Source organism: Tachyglossus aculeatus, chromosome 22, assembly GCF_015852505.1.
Source record: "Tachyglossus aculeatus isolate mTacAcu1 chromosome 22, mTacAcu1.pri, whole genome shotgun sequence".
In the NCBI taxonomy this organism is placed as follows: domain Eukaryota; kingdom Metazoa; phylum Chordata; class Mammalia; order Monotremata; family Tachyglossidae; genus Tachyglossus; species Tachyglossus aculeatus.
Window position 1 is genome coordinate 44,888,832 of NC_052087.1, and position 22,160 is coordinate 44,910,991.

The window sequence follows — 22,160 nt, forward strand, 5'->3', positions numbered from 1 at the left end:
TTAAATAATAATAATAATAACAACTATTATGGTATTTGTTAAGCACCTACTAAGTACCAAGCATTTTCCTAAGCAATGGGAGAGATACAAGTTAATCAGGATGGTCACAATCCCTATCCCACACGAAGTTTGCATTCTAAGTAGGAGGGAGTAGAATTGAATTCCCACGTTAATCCCCATGTTACAGATGAGGTAACTGAGGAATAGAGAAGTTAAGTGACTTGCCCAAGGTCACCCAGAAGACAAGTGCTGGAGCTGGGATTAGAACCCAGATCCTCTGAATTCCAGGTCCAATCTCTTTCCACTTGGCTAAAGAGAAGACAATTTGGGCATTTGTTCTTGATCTTCTAGGAATGAAACTTCATCCTGAACTAAAATTTCCTTGATTCATTCCCAACACCCCAAATTGTATCAATCCAACAGATATTTTTAGCACTTCTGTAACTATAAGAATAATTAATATTCTTAATTCTTAATTATTATCTTAATTATTCTTAATTCATTCATTCATTCATTCAGTCGTATTTATTGAGTGCTTACTGTGTGCAGAGCACTGTACCAAGCGCTTGGGAAGTACAAGTTGGCAACAATTCATATTCTGTAACTATAATTCTCTAACTATAAGAATAATTGAGTGCATCATTGAATATAGTCATATATACAAGTATATTCAATGATGCACTCAATTATTTATTCCGATCACTCTATTTGTAAATCTTTTTTACGTCTGTCCCCTCTAGTAGAGCATAAGCTTCTTGTGGATGGGAAAGGTGTCTCTCCTTTCAACTGTGCCCTCCCAAGCACTTAATACAGTGCATCATACCTTTGTGGGTGCTCAGTAAATACCCTTACTCCTAATCAATCAAGCAATCAGTGGTATTTATGTGTGCAGAGCACTGTACTAAGCACTTACAAAAGTTGGTGGAAACAATGTTGCTAGTCTCACAACAGCAAAGCTTTCAAGTTTGTATTTGTTCTGAAGGAGGACTGAAAAACTGAGTTACAGAAGAATTAGAGAAACACTGTGGCCAGAAAAGCAGTGTGGCCTACTGGATAGAGGCCTGGATAGGCCTGGGTGTCAGAAGGACCTGGGTTATAATGTCAGCTCCTCCGTTTGTCTGCTGCGTGGCTTTGGGTAAGTCACTTAATTCCTCTTATGCCTCAGATAACTCATCTGTAAAATGGGGATTAAGACTGGGAGCCTTATGTGGGACATGGACTGTGTGCAGCCTGATTTAACTTGTATCTACCCCAGTTCTTAGTACAGTGCCCTGCACATAGCAAGTGCTTAACCAATACCATAACAAATTGATGAACCACTTGCATGTGAAGTATAAGGAGGAGGAAAATATGAGAGAGTTATGAGATAAATAGTGGTTAGTGAGTGCCTCACAAATACCACAAATATTATTATTATTATTAGTCTAAAGAGGTGCATATTTCTAAGTTTGTGAATGGGGCACATCACCGGTTTTGAAACTCACTGCACTATGTAATTGGTCTTGAAAATATTTCACCGCAAAGGACATGAGACATGAAAATAAAATCCTAAAAGCTGAAAATATGCTCCTGATGAAAATTTGGCTAAATTAACCTGGACATCAGTTATGAGATTACTAGAAAGTGTGACTGTGGAACTGGCGTCTATTTTTCTTATTAGAGACTCCATTCTCCTTAAACATCAACAAGAAGTACCAAAAGGGAATTCCCTAAGGTCAGCTCTGAGGAAACATAAACCTCTAATTCAATAACTCTGCTACTGCTCTGAAAAAGGCCTTATTATTGCAACATCCATATGGAGTCAATTGGACATTAATGACTAATCAATCCCTCCCCTTTCTATTCTACTTATAGTGTCACAAACCATGTTTAGATTAGCCCATTTCCTGCTTAGGATTGCTCAAGATGCCTTTTGTTCTTTCAGAGCCGGTCTGGTGGAGGCAGCTTAAACAAACACATGACTAGAGTGGCGCAGGAGTTATAAACTGCCATATGTGAATGAACAAAGGGGCCATACTAAAGCCTTTTGTGGTATTTGTTAATGTTTTTCATCTGAGTTTAAAAAGACCTAATGACTTTGTGGTGAGCTGATGCATGTGGCTCGTGGCTTTGCAAAACGAAGGAAATTCTAGCCAGCCATCTTCCAGTTCTCTATTTTTTTCAAGTCCCTTGCTTTCAGTTTTGGTGGCAGAGAGATTTACCGGGTTTTTTTTTTTTGGATAATTGAGTTACATTTGCTTTACGTATTCAAACAGAATGCTTTATCTTGATTAAACTAAAACATCCCAGGGACCCTGGGATACCGCAGATGATTTGGGGGCAATAGAAAGGCAAAAATGACTGATCCCAGAACATCCAACATTCTATTGACCCTCAACAATTGCGTCAAGCCGACGCAATTTCGACTTAAACCAGGTGTGCAATGATCTGATGTTTAGTGTATAGTCTCTCTGGACTGTAAGCTCTGTCTAGACTCTAAGCTGCTTGAGGGCAAGGAATGTGTCTATCAACTCTACTGTATTGTTCTTGCCCAAGTGACTAGCACAGGGTTCCGCTTACAATCAGCGTTCAATAAATATCAGTGACTGAGTCTTAAACATGGGAGTTTTTAGTCCTTTCAGTGATTTGGGGCTGAGATTCAGGTGGCTTCTCTTTACCTGCAATCAGTCAATCAATAGTATTTATTGATCATTTAGGAGAGTACCATACAAAGCACTTGAGAGTACAATACAAAAGAGTTGGTAAACACATTCCCTGCCCACAAGGAGCTTAGAATCTACAGGGGGTCATGCAGGTCCTGCTAAGAGGCCCTGAAGCTAAGCAAGTTGAAACTTTGCTTTCTGCTAGGCTTTGTGTCTCTGGCTTCACTCAAAGCCTAGAGAAGCAGCATGGTATAGTGGATAAAGCCCTGGCTTGAGAGTCAGAAGATCATGGGTTCTAATCCCAGCTCTGCCACTTGTCTCCTGGGTGACCTTGGGCAAATCATTTCCCCTCTTTGGGCCTCAGTTACCTCATCTTTAAAATGGGAATTGAGACTGTGAGCCCCACATGGGACAGGGGCTGTGTCCAACTCGATTTGCTTGTATCCACCCCAACGCTTAGTACAGTGCCTGGCACATAATAAGTACTTAACAAATACCTTCCTTAGATTCCAAATGAAACTTAAGGGGGTGTGAGCTCTCGGCAGCCAAAGCGAGAAATGTCTGGCTGAGCTGCTTCAAGGAGCAGTCACTGTATCTGCTCCGGGAAAAACCAATATTTGCTTTACCTCCAAAACCCTCCTGGATCCACATGTTTCATAACAGTTCAGCTGGTTCCAGCCTCATTTTCAATCCAACTAGTGGGAGATGGGGCAAGCAGTAAATACTTGCTTTTTTATGGTATTTGTTAAGCATTTACTATGTACCAGGCATTGTACTATGCGCTGGGGCAGATACAAGCTAATCAGGTTGGAAACAGCCCATGTCCCACATAGGGCTCACAGAATTAATTCCCATTTGACAAATGAGGTAACTGATGTACAGAGAAAGGAAGTGACTTGCCCGAGGTCAGACAGCAGACAAGTGGTGGAGTCAGGATTAGAACCCAGGTCCTCATGACTCCCAGGACTCTACCAACCATGCTAGGGGATGCGTGTTTGGCCATAGGCATGCATCTTCCAGCCTACCTCCTGATTAGTCTGATGGACATCTGGTAAACACCTGCTGAATGGCAGTGCTGGAAGCTCTGGGATGTTTCAACCTCCTCTATTCCCAACTCTAAGGGAATTATTGTGAGAATCCCCTCATGGTGATGATGGGCTGAAGAAGCAGAACTGGGGATTGCAAAAGTCTGCACTGTAACCCATCACTCAGGTCACACTGTGGAGAACAGCATGGCTTAGTGGATAGAGCATGGGCCTGGGAATCAGAAGGACTTGGGTTCTAATTATATAGAGAAGCAGTGTGGCTCAGTGGAAAGAGCATGGAATAGGGAGTCAGAGGTCATGGGTTCAAATCCTGACTCTGCCAGTTGTCAGCTGTGTGACCTTGGGCAAGTCACTTAACTTCTCTGTGCCTCAATTACCTCATCTGTAAAATGGGGATTAAGACTGTGAGCCCCATATGGGACAAGCTGATCACCTTGTATCCTCCCCAGTGCTTAGAACAGTGCTTTGCACATAGTAAGCGCTTAACAAATGCCATCATTATTATTATTAATTCCTGCTTCACCACTCGTCTGCTGTGTAACCATGGGCAAGTCATTTAACTTCTCCATGACTCAGTTACCTCATCTGTAAAATGGGGATTAAGACCGTGAGCCCCACGTGGACAGGAAATGGGTCACCTGATTATCTTCTAGCTACCACAGTGCTTGGCATTTAGTATACTCTTAAAAAATATTATTGTTGTTATTATTACTATTTTTATTTTTTATTGCAGGAGCCAAGGAATATTCATGAACAATACTCCTCTCTTGCCACTCTTCTGGAAAACACCAGCTTGACTCTAAGGTTAGATGTAAAGTGCTTAGTACAGTGCTCTGCACACAGTAAGCGCTCAATAAATATGATTGAATGAATGTAACCCTTGCATTTTGGGGTCAACTCTTCCATTCTTGTGTTTTTGTGGATACTCAATTGCGCATTCACTTATTTATTCCAATCTCTCTGCTTCTGAAATCTTTTTACTCTTCCTCCTTTCAGAGCCTTATGCAAAGCATATCTCCTCCAAGAGGCCTTCCCTGACTAAGCCTCCCTTTTCTCTTCCCCCACTACCTTCAGCATCGCCCTGACTTGCTCCTTTTGTTCACAGCCCTCACCCTTCCCCCAGCCCCAGCCCCACAGGACTTACGTGCATATCTGTAATTTATTTATTTATATTAATGTCTGTCTCCTCCTCTAGACTGTAAGCTCATTGTGAGCTGAGATGTGACTATTGTTGCATGGTACTTTCCCAAGCGCTGCACACAGTAAGCACTCAATACATACAACTGAATGAATCAGTGAATCAGTCTGTCTCCCCTGTGAAAATGGAAGGTCTTTGTGGGCAGGCAATATGTCTTCTGCCTCTATTGCATCAGTCATTGTACTTCCTCAAGCAGTTAGTACAATTAATTGCATTCTGTGGTGTTCAATAACTCCCATTATTACTACTACTCCAGATCAATTACATTTTTTTCACAAAACTACACATGTTCTCATATAGCAATGAATGCTGGCGCGGGGAAGTCTACTGTCTCCAGATAATGGGGCTGAGGAAAGAATGGGAGAGAGAGTTAAACCAAGCTTGCAAGCTGAAGGCTTAGTTTTTCCTCCCTTCTACATGAAAAGCCCTTTCATTCTCAACATTGAGCAGTAGGTTTCCACTTTCATTTTGCCCTCATTGAGAACTAAACTTTCCTCTGAAGAGCACACTTAATCACTAGCATGAAGCCGTTCCTATGCCCCGGCATGAATCTGATAAGCTTCCATTTTACCATTTCTAAAATTTAAAAATAGAGCTGACATTCTACTTGATGGATTCCCTCCCGAGTCAAAATGTCGTATGCCGTGTCTGAGTTCTGAGTCACTCTACAACCGCCTGCTAAAAGTAAGAGTTTACAGTATAGTAAAAATGCCGCACCTTCTAATTGGCCTCATTTCAGAGTTTGGGTTTAATGAATGGGTGTATGATAGCTACAATTTTATAACAATTTTACACATAGACGGGCAGATCTTGAGGGGGGAGAAAGGGGAGAGGCTGGAGGAAGAAGAGAGCAAGGGGAGAATTACCCCAAGTCCTGGGAATGGGGCAATTAGTAACAGCTGCAATGTCACGAACCCCAGATCTTGAGTGCCCTCAGGATGAGCAGCTTTGCCCAGGGGAGTCAAAGAGAGGGCATTTTACTCTGGCCTGTAAAAGCCCTTTGACCCCAGGACATAGTAATAATAACAAATCTAATAATAATAAATCAGTGATATTTGTTAAAGACTTACTCTGTGCCAGGCACTGTGTTACACACTGAGGTAGGTAAATAAACCAAGATTGGACACAATTCCAATCTGGGGCTCAGTGTAAGTGAAAGGCAGAACAAGTATCAGCTCCCCATGATAGAAGCAGCATGGCTCAGTGGAAAGAGCACAGACTTTGGAGTCAGAGGTCATGGTCTGAGGTCAAATCCCAGCTCTGCCAATTGTCAGCTGTGTGACTTTGGGCAAGTCACTTAACTTCTCTGGGCCTCAGTTACCTCATCTGTAAAATGGGAATTAAGACTGTGAGCTCCCCATGGGACAACCTGGTCACCTTGTAACCTCCCCAGTGCTTAGAACAGTGCTTTGCACATAGTAAGTGCTTAATAAATGCCTTCATTATTATTTTACAGATGAGGAGACTGAGGCACAGAGAAAAAAATGACTCGCTGAATGTCACACAGCAAGCAAGCATGTAATGTACGTATCCATGATTTATTTTGAAGTCTGTCCTCCTCTCTAGACTGTAAGCTCCATCTGAACAGAGAACATGGTGTACTAGCTCTGCTATATTGTACTCTCCCAAGCACTTGGTACAGTGCTTTGCACATAGTAAGCACTCAATAAACACCATTTATTATTTGAAGAAATGCCAGTGATTGATTCATTAACTGCTTGAAGTTGGCAAAGTCAGGACTAGAACCCAGGTCTCCTGACTCCCAGACTCATGCTCTTTTCACTAGGCCAGGCTATTTCTGAGAGTCTAGTGCTCCCACACAACTTCTGAATGAAACATGCGTTTAAGCACTTAAGCACTTCTTCCTCCTAACTGCAAATTATTTGGTGTCTATTTCCTCTTCTAGAATGTAAGTTCCTTGAGGATTGGAATTGTGTCTTCCTCTATTGCACTCTACCGCGTGCTTTGCAGAGTGCTCTGCACACAGTAGAAGCACAATAGAGTAGGAGATGTGTGTGTGTGTGTGTGTGTGTGTGTGTGTGTGTGTGTGTGTGTGTGTGTGTGTGTATGCTAGGTCTCTTCCTCCCTTCAAAGCCCTACTGAGAGCTCACCTTCTCCAAGAGGCCTTCCCAGACTGGGCCCCTTTTTCGTCTCCTCCTCCCCATCTCCCCCACCCTACCTCCTTCCCCTCCCCTCAGCACCTATATATATGTTTGTACAGATTTATTACTCTATTTTACTTGTACATATTTACTATTCTATTTATTTTGTTAATGATGTGCATTTAGCTTTAATTGTATTTATTCTGACAACTTGACACCTGTCCACATGTTTTGTTTTGTTCTCTGTCTCCCCCTTCTAGACTGTGAGCCCACTGTTGTGTAGGGACCATCTCTATATGTCACCCACTTGTACTCCCCAAGCACTTAGTACAGTGCTCTGCACACAGTAAGCGCTCAATAAATACGATTGAATGAATGAATGAATGAATGTGTGTGTGTGCTGGAAAGTCCATTCTTTTTCACTTGCCTAAATCAAAAAGAAATGTGATTAGACCCGGCAGGCATGTCTTCTTCATAACCCAAGGTACGTTTCTGTTGTTAAGTGAGGTGGCAAAAAGGCTCCTGGGAACCTGAGGCCTGAACTTGCATTCTTGCTGGGAACATTTCTTTGTCTTTAACTTAGCTTTCACAGGTTACTGATTTTCATCTTTTCTCTCTCAACTGCCATAGCAACTATTACAAATATTTATGTGCAACCCAAACTGGCATGGAGAGACAGTCTCTCCCTAGGATTTATGCAGTTCTGTCACAAGAGCAGACAATGCTTTGTCATGCAAGTGCTCCCTGCTGTTTACACCTCAGCTCAGGAGGGTGTTAAGCAAGTTACCTCACAGTTTTGGATTGTGCTGGCATGCTGCCAGGCTTCTCTCCTTTCATGAAAATTGTGCTTTTTTTTCCTTCTTTAATTCTTCTGTGTAACAGGTCGGAGTTTGCCTTTTGTGGGGTAGCAAGAAATGGCTTTGCCAGTGGATTATTGCATTCCACTCTGCTCAGGAGGGTGAGTTTTATCACTCAGAGGATTCAAAAGGAATCGTCCCCTCCCGACATATAAAGTTATTTTGGAGCTTTTAAGACCCAGCAAATATATTTCTTTAAGGGAAGTTTATCTGTTTGCTTAAGAGGGCTGCACTTTATATATAGTACTGATATAAACTGGTGTACAGGATCCTGTAAAACTGTTTATATCCATAGTAAAATACATTTTGCGATATTCATGTTTGAGAGTGAGCCTGCAGTAGATTTTTTTTTGAACTCCATTTATCCCTCCACTTGCTTTGTTGCCTCTCTCTGGGATATTGGGGCTTAGCTTCCCTTCTTTGGCTGTCAGGGGTCTGCTTTTCCAACTGTCCTGTTCTTCAGACTCTGTTTACTCTGATTTATTGCTCTGGATCATAAGCTCATGGTGGGCAGAGAATGAGTCTGCATTCTTCTCACTGTGGCTGGGAGGGACTAAAAGCCAACAGACCTGGCCACTTGCCCCTAGCTCTTTGCCTGCATACCTTCCAGGTGGAACTAATATTAATGGATGACTCCTCCTCTAGATCCTAAGCTCCTAGAGGGGAGGGATGCCATCTACCTACTCTACTGAACCCTTCTAAGCACTTAGTACAATGTTCTGCACATAGTAAGCACTCAAATACCAATCACTGATTAACTGACTGATTGGAACCACCTGAGGCCAGCTCACAGTCATTACTCAAGCTTTATCTCCAGCGTGTGGTATTTGTTGAGCACTATGTGCATGTGCAAACACTGAAGGAAGTACCGGGGCAGATGTAAGATAATCAAGTCAGACACAGTCCCTATCACACATAGGCCTCACATTCTAAGAGGGAAGGAGGACAGGAATTGAATTCCATTTTGCTGATGAGGGAACTGAGGCACAGAGAAGTTACAAGACTTGGCCAAGGTCTCATAGCAGGCACATGGTAAAGCTGGGATTAGAACTCGGGTTCTCTGACTCGTAGACCTGTGCTTTTCCCACTAGGCCATGCTGCTTCTCAGTGTGTGTTCTCTTGATGCCAGCACATTGCCTTTCCATTCACACTAACTTTAGGTAAATGGCCATCCAAGCGCTTAGTACAGTGCCTGGCACATAGTAAATGCTTAACAAATGCCGTAATTATTATTAAAGCCCTTCTACTCTATTGCATTCCACCAAGTACTTAGTGCAGGGTTCTACCCACAGTAAGCACTTGATAAATACCAGTAACTGGTATTACACTAAATGAACGCACTCTATTAATTGCTTGGAAAGGTAACAGAGAAGCATGTGTTCTGCCCTCATCGAGCTCCCCTAAAGGGTTTGAAGTAACGATTCATAAGGTCAAAAGGAGTAGCAAGTCCATTGCTTGGGTCCCTGTCAATCATTCAATAAATCAATCACTGGTATTTCTTGAGCACTCAGTGGATGCAGAGTACTGCACTAAGTACTTGGGAGAGAACAATGGGGTTGGTAATCATGATACTCCCCTTCAAGGGGCGGTGGTAACATTGGTAGCATTGGAATAGGGATGCAACCCTCTCTGCCTCCAACTCACCAATGAAAGCAATCAGTCAAGCAACAGTATTTCTTGAGTGCTTACTGTGTGCAGAGTACTGTACTAATTACTTAGGAGAGTACAAAGCAACGGAGTTGGTAGGCAATGTTCCCTCCCCTTAAGGTGCTTACAGTCTAGAAGAAACAAAGGTACCTTCCCTTCTGCCTCAGAGCTTTTTCCTGTAAGAACTAAGTGTTTTGTGGATTAATTAGCATGGCCTGAGGCATTTTGAAGAGGCAGAAGTAAACATAAGAATCACTGTTTCTCAACCTTCCAGCCATTAAAATCAACTCTTCCTCCAGTAGCTCAAAGCCCTAGAGAATGGATCCTTTATATGATATCAAACCAGCAGAGATTCCCTCCCAGAGAAGGGAAGCAAAAATGATTATGAGGAAGGAGCAATTTTTGTTCCATGATAGGTTGAAGATGACTGTGACTTTTTGGTCAGAGGAGTCGAACGACGCAAATCAGTCAGCCAGTCAATCAGATGTATTGAGCGCTAATGGTGTACAGAGCACTGTACTAAGCCCTTGGAAAAATACAATATAACAATATAACAGACACATTCCCTGCCCACAGTGAGTTTACAGTCTAGAGGGGGATACAGCACGATCTGCTCACTCTCTCCTTACCTCAACTGGACTTGGGAAAATCCCTCCCCAAAACCTGAAGGTGGTAGGCTCAGGAGAATGAAAAGTAACACTTCACACAGTAGGTGGTAAGCATATGGAATTGGTTACCACAGGAAGTTATACAAGGAAAAAATAGGTTCAAGAAGGGATTGGATCAATTAAAGGATGATGGGCCTAAAATGAGTTTATTGGAGAAAAGCATAAAGGATTTGGGGTGGTTTGATGAGAGTTTGAAACAATGCACACATGATGGGTCCATGTGCAGTGAACAGAAGGGAAAGTATGGGATGTTTGATAGTACATCCCTAACAACAGGGAGGAATAAGCACCCCTTGAGCATCCTTTAGTTCCACAGTCAAAGGAGGATTATTGTGCTGGACAGATCAGCTGTGTGACCTTGGGCAAGTCACTTAACTTCTCTGTGCCTCAGTTACCTCACCTGTAAAATGGGGATTAAGACTGTGAGCTCCATGTGGGACAACCTGATTACCTTGTATCTACCCCAGCACTTCAAACAGATCTTGGCACATAGTAAGCTCTTAACAAATATCATTATCATCATCAGTGGTATTTATTAAGCACTTACTATGGGCAGAACAATATACTGACACAGACCATGTCCCATGTGGGGCTCTCAGTCTCAATCCCCATTTTACAGATGAGGTAACTGAGGCACAGAAAAGCAAAATGGCTCACCCAAGGTCACACAGCAGACAAGTGGCATATCCAGGACTAGAACTCATGACCTGCTGACTCCCAGGCCCGGTCTCTATCCACTTCGCCCCATTATCCCTGACCTCAAGTAATTTATAATCTAGTAAATACTCATCTAAATCAGTGCGTGTCCCATAGGGAATTCATAAAATTTGCAAATTTATAAAAGAAGGAACTTCTGCACTTCAGAAAAAAGAGACTCTGGGATCATAACCACAATTATCAAGCTGACAAATAGACCTGGGGAATACATCCTTGGGTGGGGGCACAGCTGAGCACGTGGGATCAACTAGAACCACCACTTTGCCAGTTGTCTTCCCACCCTCCTCCCTAACCCATTAAAATCTTGGGACATCAAGATCCTAACCCCAACTTGAACTGCTTCCATTCCCCTGGACAACCACTTATTACGTGGATTGGAGTAATGTTAGCTCCTTGCTCTGAATGCAGAAAACTGTTCACCCCTTATGGGCAGGAATCCTGTATACTTCCTCTATTGCACTCTTAGTAAATCGTATTTATTGAGTGCTTACTGTATACAGAGTACTGTACTAAACACTTGGGAGAGTACAATATAATAACAGACACATAACCTGCCCACTTAGTACAGTGCCCTGAACACATTAAATGCTCAATAAATGCCAATGATTGGATTGTTTTCTCTTGGAGGTATAACTCATTTTTTAAAAAATAAATGGGGGGTGGGGGGGGACAAAGAAAAGAGAATTATCCATTTTACATGTTGGAATGTCCCCTCGAGGGAAGGAGCTGTAAATCCAGTGCTTAGAACAGTGCTTGGGATATAGTAAGTGTGTAACAAATGCCATCATTATTATTATTATTAAATACTTACTCTGTGCCAGGTATTGTGTTACACATTGAGGCAGGTAAATAAACCCGGATTAGACACAGTTCCAATCTGGGGCTCAGTCTAAGGAAAAGGCAGAACAAGTACTGGCTTCCCATTTGACAGATGAGGATACTGAGGCACAGAGAAGAAAATGATTCGCTGAAGGTCACACAGCAAGCAAGCACTTAATGTACAGATCCATGATTTATTTTGAAATCTGACTTCCTCTCTAGACTGTAAGCTCCATGTGGACAGGGAACATGGTGTACCAACTCTGCTGTATTGTACTCTCCCAAACACTTAGTACAGTGCAGTACAGTCTTCTGATCTCTATGGTGTCAATCACATTATGACCAATCAGAGTCAGCTATTATTAAGTAACTCTGGGGACATTAAAACAAAATCTACTCCCCACTTTTTGTTCTAAATTAGGCTTAACCCCCCAAAAAACTTAGAATTATATTTCTTAAAGTGATATTTTTTTCTTAACTTTTGCTGCCAAAATCGATCTTTAATTCATGAATCCACTGGAATTCACCCACAGTTGAATTACGGTGATTTGATGCATTTGTGTGATAAAATGTCAATATCTTCCCTTTCATCATAAATCTAGATGGATAGTACAATGTGATAGCTGGAAGGTGTAGTCATTTCTAAATGTGTGTAACTGGCATCTGAGACCAGATCCTTCTTGCTTGAACATGGCCTTCGGCTCAAAATCAAGGTGTGGATATTGGTAAATCTGGACTGACAATGGAGTCGGGTCCCCTCTCGAAAAAGTAAGGTAGTGCTCACAGTGCTTTCATTCAGTCATTTATTTGAGTCTGTTGCAAATGCTGAACAGGAATGATACTTTCAAAGAAGCAGCATGGCTCAGTGGAAAGAGCACAGGCTTTGGAGTCAGAGGTCATGGGTTCAAATCCTGGCTCCGCCAATTGTCAGCTTTTTGACTTTGGGCAAGTCACTTAACTTCTCTGTGCCTCAGTTACCTCATCTGTAAAATGGGGATTAAGACTGTGAGCCCCAAGTGGGACAACCTGATCACCTTGTAACCTCCCCAGCACTCAGAACAGTGCTTTGCACATAGTAAGCACTTAATACATGCCATAAAAAAACACTTGTCAATCAGATGCAAATGTACATTAATTGAAAAAACATAAAACTAAAATAAAGCCTGAAACTTTGAACATCTTTTTAAATCTTTGATTTTTATCTTATTTTTAAAAAATTACCTATAATTTTATTTTTGATGTGCCTATAGCTATAATTCTATTTATTTTGACGGTTTTGACACCTGTCTACATGTTTTGTTTTGTTATCTGTCTCCCCTTTCTAGACTGTGAGCCCATTGTTGGGTAGGGACTGTCTCTATATGTTGCCGACTTGTACTTCCCAAGTGCTTAGTACAGTGCTCTGCACACAGTAAGTACTGAATAAATACAATTGAATGAATTAGTGAATGAATTTTTTTTTTAAATCCTCAAGTCCATAAGTTAATTATTAGCTGTCAGTCATTTAAAATCTTGAAGCTAAACATGTTGGGTGAGTTTTCAGTGCAGATCAATTCATGGAGGGAGAGTGGGTAATAACAATAACAATAATAGTATTTTTTTAATTGCTTATGATGTGCCAGCCGCTGTACTAAGAGCTGGGGTGGATGCAAGCAAGTTGGGTTGGACACAGTCCCTGTCCATGTGGGGCTACAGTCTCAACCACCATTTTACAGATAACGGAGGCAGAGAGAAGTAACTTGCCCAAGGTCACACAGCAGACACAGCAGGATATTCTAAATAACTTGGCATAAACAAAGTGACAAAATGCAACTTTCAATTAGATTCAAATTATGCCTATGGTTGCATCATACAAGTCAACCTACAGCTGAACTTAAAAAAAAAATTTTGTTGGCCTTTAGCTTTCAGGTTTATAATTTTGGGGTTTTTTTCCTAACATTTTTTATTTGATATTTTTATTTGAAGAAAGGCTTGATCCACTTGATTCTAGACTGTAAGCCCATTGTGGGCAGGGATTGTCTCTATTGCTGAATTGTACTTTCCAAGTGCTTAGTACAGTGCTCTGCACACAGTAAGTGCTCAATAAATATGATCGAATAAATGAATCCACTCACCCAGTCGCTTCTTTGGAATATTTTGTTCCAGTGGCCAAAGCTTTGGAATAAGGACCTACGGTACTTCGTGAGAAATTCCTTGTCTGAAATGCTGCACACTTGAGCACTCAATTGGTACTGATGCCTGACAGACAATGGGAATTTTCCAAGGAACAGCAGTGAACAGGGCCCCATTTTTAAGTGAGTCTTGTCTCCCAAATATTTCCCCTGTGGTGTTAGGACACAACAGAGAAGTTTCTTACTTAGTCTGTCAGAGAGAAAGAAAAGGGAAAAACTTGAGAAAGTAGGACGTGCCTGGTATCTTCCCCTAACTCATGATGTGTCATACCCCAGCCAGGCTTGGCCTTCACCTCACACTTAAACAGAGAAGCAGTGCATCCTTGTGGTTAGAGCATGGGCCTAGGAATCTGAAGAATCTGGGTTCTAATCCCAGTTCTGCCACTTGTCTGCTGTGTGACCTTGGGCAAATCACTTCACTTCTCTGTGCGTCAGTTACCTCACCTGTGAAATGGGGATTAGGACTGTGACCTCCATGTGGGACATGGACTGTGTCCAACCTGATTACCTTGTCTCTACCCCAGTGCTTAGAACAGGGTCTGGCAAATAGAAGGTACTACTATTAAAAAAAAAACCCAAAAAACAGATGCAGGAGAATATCACCAAATCAGTGAAAGCTGTGATTGGTTTCCAGCCCCTGGCTGCAAATGGTATCTAGCCCCACTAGGTAGTAAACCAGGCAACCTGAATTCATTTATCAGCTCATACTCTCCACAAGCCACCCTACCCCAAGATGGCTAAAACAGGTTTCAGAGGAAAGCTTCCTCAGAGGCCTTCAGCATCTGGGCTTACTATAGTCTTTCTATGTAGACCAGACAATCAACGTGGGGCACAAGTAACTAATAGTAACTCTGGCGTTTGTTAAGCACTTACTATGTGCCAAACACTATACTAGACACTAGGGTAGATACAAGATAATCAGGTCAGACACAATTCCTGCTGTCATGGGACTTACAGTCTAAGTAAGGGGTAGAACAGGTATTGAGTCTCCATTTTACAGATAAGGAAACTGAGGTGCTCAGAAATTCAATCTTATTTCTTGAGTGCTTACTGTGTGCAAAGCACTGTACTAAGCACTTGAAGTCTCTAGACTCTACAGTCTCTATTCTGTAAACTTGTTGTGTGCAAGGAATGTCACTGTTTTTTGTTGAATTGTACAGATTGCACAGAAAGTACAATTCAACAAAAAACAGTGACATTCCCTGCACACAAGAAGCTTACAGAATAGAGACTGTAGAGTCTGGACACTTCAAGTGCTTAGTTCAGTGCTCTGCACATAGTAAGCGGTCAATAGATACGATTGAATGAGTGAATGAAAGTATCCAAGATCACATAGCAGGCAAGTGGGAGACCTGGGATTAGAACCCATGCCCTTTGATTCCCAGGTCCAGGCTCTTTCCACTAGGTGATGCTGCTTTACTGACTATACTGAAAAAGAGAGAGAAGGGAAATGGAGGATAACCAGAAAGTCACCAAAAAAAAAATTCCCAAAGAGGACATTTACTTAAATAGATGTTACATTGAATGTAGACATTCTGACTATAAAATGGACTTTTGCAAGGTGTAGTTTGGGTATATTATTTTAGCAAATTGTTTTATAAGGTATGCTGATTTAAAAAACACCTTATTTTTCTGAAAAACTTTTTTCTTTGGTTTTTTACAATGGCCAGGTCCAAAAGAATGACTTTCATGTTCCTCCAGGGATGTTTCCAACTCCAAAGTAATTGGCATCAACAAAGGAAATATCGCAGTATAATTTCTGTGGAAGAGCTGCATCTATTTATACCCATTTTCAATGTTGGGTAGGGACCGTCTCTACATGTTGTGAACTTGTACTTCCCAAGCGCTTAGTACAGTGCTCTGCACACAGTAAGTGCTCAATAAATACGATTGAGTGAATGAATGAATTTTACAGAGAAGAAACAGAGGTAAAAAGAGGAAAGTGATATGTTGCTGGGGCACCGGGGGAAATCTGGTTTCAGCCAGAACCAGCCACAGGTATCCATGGCTCTCAGGCCTGTGGTCAAATGAGCAAACCACAAGGCTTCCCAGTGAAAGAAAATATCTACTGATTTTAGCTATATAAATGAATGCACAGACTGTAATCTCCTCCCTCTAGATTGCAAGCTCCGTGCGAGCAGGGAACATGTCTACCAAATCTGTTATACTGTACAAGTGCTCTGCATGCAGTGAGCGCTCAATAAAGAAACTGACTGATTGACTGATTTACTCTGAAGGCTCAATGATCAATCAAAAAGAAGATAGGTAAGCAAATCCCCAATCCTCAAACATCTTCAAACTCTTTCAAATGAAACAGAAGTTGGGCTAAGGTGTGAGATGGCTCTGGGGTCTTGGATGCTTTACAGTATATTCAAGAACCAGAGGATTCATTCTGTGTAACTCACTATGAACCAAATACTTTAGATACTCAGGCTTCAGTCTCTAAAACTCCCAGTATAAGAGGTATCTTTAGGGGCCTGTGGAAATTTTCCCTCCTGCCAGGAATGATCGACTACAAGGACCCTTGATGCCTTCATCCCTCTCCAAACTGCTCAATACAGTGCTCTGCATACAGTAAATGCTTGATAAAATTGATTAATTTTGGGGGATATTTGTTAAGAGCTTACTGTGTGCCAGGCACCGTAGAAGGGCTGGGGTAGATAGATCTAATCAGGTTGGATACAGTCCGATTCCTACATGGGGCTCACGGAATAAATCCCCATTTTACAGATGAGATGACTGATGCCCAGAGAAGTGAAGTGACTTGCCCAGGGTCACACTGGGCAAGTGGCAGAGCTCAAATTAGAACTCAGGACCTTCTGACTCCCAGGCCCATGATCTGACTCATTTTTGAGGGTAATAATAATAATAATGGCACTTATTAAGTGCTTACTATGTGCAAACCACTGTTCTAAGCACCACTGGGGAGGTTCCAAGGTGATCAGGTTATCCCATGGAGGGCTCAAGTCTTAATCCCCATTTTACAGATGAGGTAACTGAGGCCCAGAGAAGTGAAACGACTTGCCCAAAGTCACACAGCTGACAATTGGCAGAGTCGGGATTTGAACCCATGACCTTTGACCTCTGACCTCTGTGCTCTTTCCACTGAACCATGCTGGTGGGGAAGAGGCAGAAAGAAACAGGATCCATGTAGGGATAAATCCTGGGAGGAGATAAGCTTCAAAGACCTTATAGGCCAAAATGCCACCATTTTGTTTAGAAATCCTCAGGTCTACTCAGAGGCATCAAGCTTCTTTGGCATGGATGCCCTAGTCCACCAATTACAGTTCCAGACAAGCAGTATGAGGTAGTAGCTAGAGCACAGGCCTGGGAGTCAAATGGTCATGGGTTCTAATCCTGGCTCCGCCACTTGCACGCTGTGTGACCTCGGGCAAGCCACTTCGCTTCTCTGGACCTCAGTTACCTCATCTGTAAAATGGGGATTGAGACTGTCAGCCCCACGTGGAACAGGGACTGTTTCCAACACAATTTACTTGTCTCCGCTCCTGGGCTTAGCATAGTGCCTGGCACATAGGAAGCGCTGAACAAATACCATAATCGTTCATTATTATGGGACGAGGAATTCTGGAGGCCTGCTAAGAGTGCACTTGTGATGGTTTGTCCAGCCCAAATTCCAGTCAGCTATGGTTGGAGCAGCTACATTCCTAAATGGGCCTGTGCTCAATAGATCACATTTACTGAGTACTTACTATGTGCAGAGCACTGTAATAAGACCTTGGGAGAGTACAAACAACAGAGTTGGTACAGACATATTCCCTGCTCACAGGGAGCTTTAAGTCTAGAGGGGGAGACAGAAACTAATACCAATAAATTAATTACAGATATGTGAATAAGTGCTGTGAGCACCTACTTCTCACAGAGGTACATTATACTATACGTTGCCAACTTGTACTTCCCAAGCGCTTAGTACAGTGCTCTGCACACAGTAAACGCTCAATAAATACGACTGAATGAATGAATGAAGTGCTTGGGAGAATACGATGCTCTAGAGTTGATAGACCTGATCCCCGTCCATCATCTTTCCTGAGATCCCAAAATATGAAATCCACACTTTGGTGTTTGAAAGGGTAGGAAAGGGACTCTGGTTCCCTGGCTAAAGAAGGAATTCTGTTCGGAGCCAGAGACGGAGGGGTATTGTGTTACTCTGAAGAAAACAAATTAATCTTCCCTGACTTGTAGGAGGGTTTCTGCCAAAGCAACCACTAACGGGAAAACCAGTCAGTGCTCCGTGATGATGACACAGTAAATAACCAGGCAACATTACTACTGAGGCACTGACCTAACTCAAATTGGACTCAGCCCCCTGAGAACAATTTCTGCTGATCTGCTGCTGTACTTTTTTTTCTTTTAGTTTTTAAACCGAACACTTTAACGATACTATTGGAGAACGCCCTGTCAGGGACCCAGGATTTGTTTTTCTTCTACTGCTTCATGGATGGTTTAGCATTGGACTCAAAGGACATGTGGACTCCTTTATTTTAGGCATTAACCTCGGAATGTATCCGCTAATTCTGTTGTAATGTACCCTCCCACGTGCTTATTTCAGTCCTCCACGGGAGTAAGCTGTCAATAAATTCTATCGATTGATTGATTCACCTCATACCAAGCCTGCTGTAAACACCAGAGGTGATCCTAGGGTAACCAGTGTAATTGTTTCTTCAAGTGTCAAAATATCTCTTTCATAGCTTCTTGGGGAGACATAGTGAAGAAAAAGGAAAGAAATCACTACTCCAATCCGTTACCTTAGGGTGTTTTCAACAACACCCAATGAAATAACATGGTGATCAGAAAGCAATACGGTCTGTGACAAGAGACTATTTAATCTGTGCGGCATGACCACCAGGGCATATACATTTTCTGACGAAGGTGCAGAAATTTAGGTGAGAGAAATAGCTTCGTGTCATGGATTGCTTTGAGAAATTACCCAATGTCATGGGTTGGTACGAATGCAAGCCAGAAGCCCAAGGTGAAATGCTCCCCTCTGGTTTTAAAAATTGGGAAAGCGGCCTGCAGAGACAGCAGGAGTCATAACGCTAACTCACCCTCTGCATCTTCTGGCCGGGTGAGGTCGATGACTCCAGGGCCCAATTTTCCATCTTCGGCTGGCTTCCCCGTTAACTGGGGGCCCAGGTTCTCAAAGCGTGTCCTTTCCTAGAAGAAGCAAGAATCGTCAAATGTGCATGAGCAGTTGGCTGGCTTCAGGGGTGGGGGGCATTTTAGAAATGGTTCCTGTGTCTCTTGGGATCCCTAGACAGAATCAGACATTCTTTATGACAAATCTGCCATCTGAAGACATCTGAAGACAACTTCAATTCAGGCTGAACTTCGCACCCACAGTCCTTGAGGGACAGTCCAGGCAAAGGGAGGGGAAGTCAGGGCAGGGAGATGGCGGATCTGTGGGCTGAATGTCCGCTCTCTTTTGATTTAGTTATAGGAAACCAATCAACAGCTCAGAGCCTAAAATGCAGAACTTGAAAGAGTGGTCCCTATTAAAACACACTGGTAAACTTAATGGAAAAGGCATTTTCCCCCATTTAGAGATCACAGTTTGCATTTGTACTCCTGAGGAAACACAAGTCTGAATTTTATGCAAGAGCCTGTCAAAGACAAATATTTCAAAGAAGGAATAATAGATGACGGAACAGAGATACCATTATTTTGCCTAGGAGTTTGAATGGAGCCTCCATGGGAACGGAAAAAGAGGACACAGCTTCTAGCGAAGTGCAAAGCCCGTGAGAGCCGGGGACCTGTTCAGCACCTAGAAAGGGCATTTTCCTCACTAACACAATACTTCAAAGATGGTAGAGCAGGACAGCATTGAACCACTTCAGAATAGAACCCTCTGTGGCACGCGGATTGTATCAGTGGCTAAATGCTTGGTGGTTATCATTAATTTAGTGGACTCATCTGAGAGACTGTACCTCTCTTCTTGCGTAGCTGTTACTGCTTCAGACCAAACTTGGCATTCTGTTATACTTGGGAATGAATGAAACCTTGTTGTTCATTACTATAAAACAATATTAAATGTCATGTCAGCTTGAATTTGCAGACGCGAAATACCAGCATTCAGCGCCGTGGAGAGTTTCCGCATGTTATTCTTAATGCATTATGCAGCAGCAGAGAGCTGATTACCGTTCTAGCCTATTGTTCAATGACCTAGTTCTGTACTGAGCATGTTAGACACGAAGAGGAAAAAAAAAAAAACATTTTGAGTTTTCTCTTCTGCAAGATGTTTAGAAACTTGGAAATATTCTGAAAGTGCAAACATACAATTACTTGATAGCTGCTGTGCCTCATTTGTTCAGTCTCAATCCATTTGTGCTTTCTAATATGATTATTTTTGAATATCATTATATTTCTATAATTAATTCCCATCAGTCAAATTGTGCAGGAATTCTTTCCACTCCCCTCATCACGGAATATGCTTAAAAAATCTGCACTGGAAGGAAACACCGCATAAGACTGATACAATCACAGCCTTTACCTAAGCCCAAACTGCAGAACCATTTTAAGCAGCAAACTTTTTTGAAGGTTTCCTGTAAATTTGGGTGTCTGAATTTTACCAACTGAGTTAAGTTTTCTTAATTAGTCACAAATGAATTGAAACTTCTCTCCATAAGACAGCTGTAGAAACAGAAAAGAAACCTACAACAAACTGAAAATTCAATATTAACTTATCTGACGTGCATTTAAATAGGCCTGCTAGTGCAAGAAGGCCCATCATAGCAATCTTAAATATAACAATATGTGGCTTTGTCCATGGGGAACCATTTCCCAAGGAAACAGGGTTTGTTTTTTGAGAATTACTCTGGGCTGTCAGGATCTGTAGACAAAAATCAAAGCAAGGAGAACTAGAGAAGCAAAATAGCCGATCTTTTCAATCACATTGTCTCATTTCAAATATTTGCATTTGAAAGCTATCTTATATTAAATACAGAAGGAGCCCTGATGTGACACCTGCAATCTTCTTGGAAGCACAACCTTGAACTGTATTTGAGAAGGGAGGGAAAACGACTTTCAATTCAAAAAAATCAACGGGCCATACCCCCTACCAGAATGCATATTGCACCTATCTTTCTAGTCACTCAGCCTCCTTGATTTTACTGAAAAATATTCGTAGTTAAAAAAAGTTCCAATAAGAATGCCAATATTTTGACAAGGAATTAAAAAGGGAAAATTACCTGCTATGTTTGGAAAATACTAAGACAACAAAGATTATATAATGAGAATATCTTTCCTTCTATAAAAAACCATAAAGTGCCCTTAAATTTCAATAATATCAATTATAAAACCTACCTAAAAATATTCAGAATGACTATTCACAAATAGAATCAAACTCAAGGAATTACTCTTGAAGTCACCCATTTTCTTTGACTTCATTAAAAACAAGTGTGTTGTAGATAATGGTATTTTAAAATATCAATATTTTTACAAGGTATGCAATAGCAAAGAACACTTGACAGAGAGGCAAACGATTCTAAAAGATGATTCTGAACAAAGCACCACATTGTCACTTTACAAAAGGATATTTGTTTGAAAATAAAAATCACAGCAACAGTACAAGTCCAGTGCTTTTTATGGCAAGGAAAATTTTGTACATCAATACAGACTGAATTCCGGGTTTTCTCACTTTCTTCAAAACAATACCGCCGAATAACCGTTCACCAGATTCTTACCCACAGAGACAAGAACCTCCCATCACCAAATAATGATCACTAATTTTGATCACTAATGACCATTAATTTTGTATCCAGGGGACCCCTAAAATTCCTTCTCAAATATTTTGCCACCAAAATACATGCTCTGTGTAGAGACAAAGATTTATACAGATTATGCCCTAGCCCTAAGATCTTTAAACTCTTGGGCCTATGTGGGGGCGCTTCCAAAAGAAGCATGTGACCAACAAGGTTTACCTGTGCCCTTAAAATTCAAGAATTTCAACAAAGACCTCATTTATTTCTATGCTGGCAGCCTCACAAACAAAAATATTTAAATGTTGAAGATTGAAGAAAAAACAACAGCATTTTACTGCTAACTTAAAAATACCCCCACCAAACAATTCCTATTCTTTACATTAGGAGTGAAATTTTCATTTTCCTAATGGCAACATGATTAGGCACTTCTTTAAGCAAGATCAGTGACAAAACCCGCAGAAAACCTAAAAGTTACTGAAAAAAAAAAATTGAATTCTGCTCCTTTATGCTTATAGGACAGTTGGTTCTCTAAGTGCTTTGAAATTATGATGTATGAGGTAGATGTTGCATATTAAATA

At 41.6% G+C, this 22,160-nt stretch overlaps 1 protein-coding gene across 1 annotated transcript in view; it reads right to left on the bottom strand.

Moving 5' to 3' along the window:
* SOX6 (SRY-box transcription factor 6) overlaps window positions 1-22,160 on the bottom strand; it is a 379,449-nt gene that overhangs the window by 20,333 nt on the left and 336,956 nt on the right. Inside the window, exon 13 of the mRNA XM_038764241.1 lies at window positions 18,931-19,039. Coding sequence (XP_038620169.1) covers window positions 18,931-19,039 — 109 coding nt within the window. The remainder of the gene's footprint in view (window positions 1-18,930; window positions 19,040-22,160) is intronic.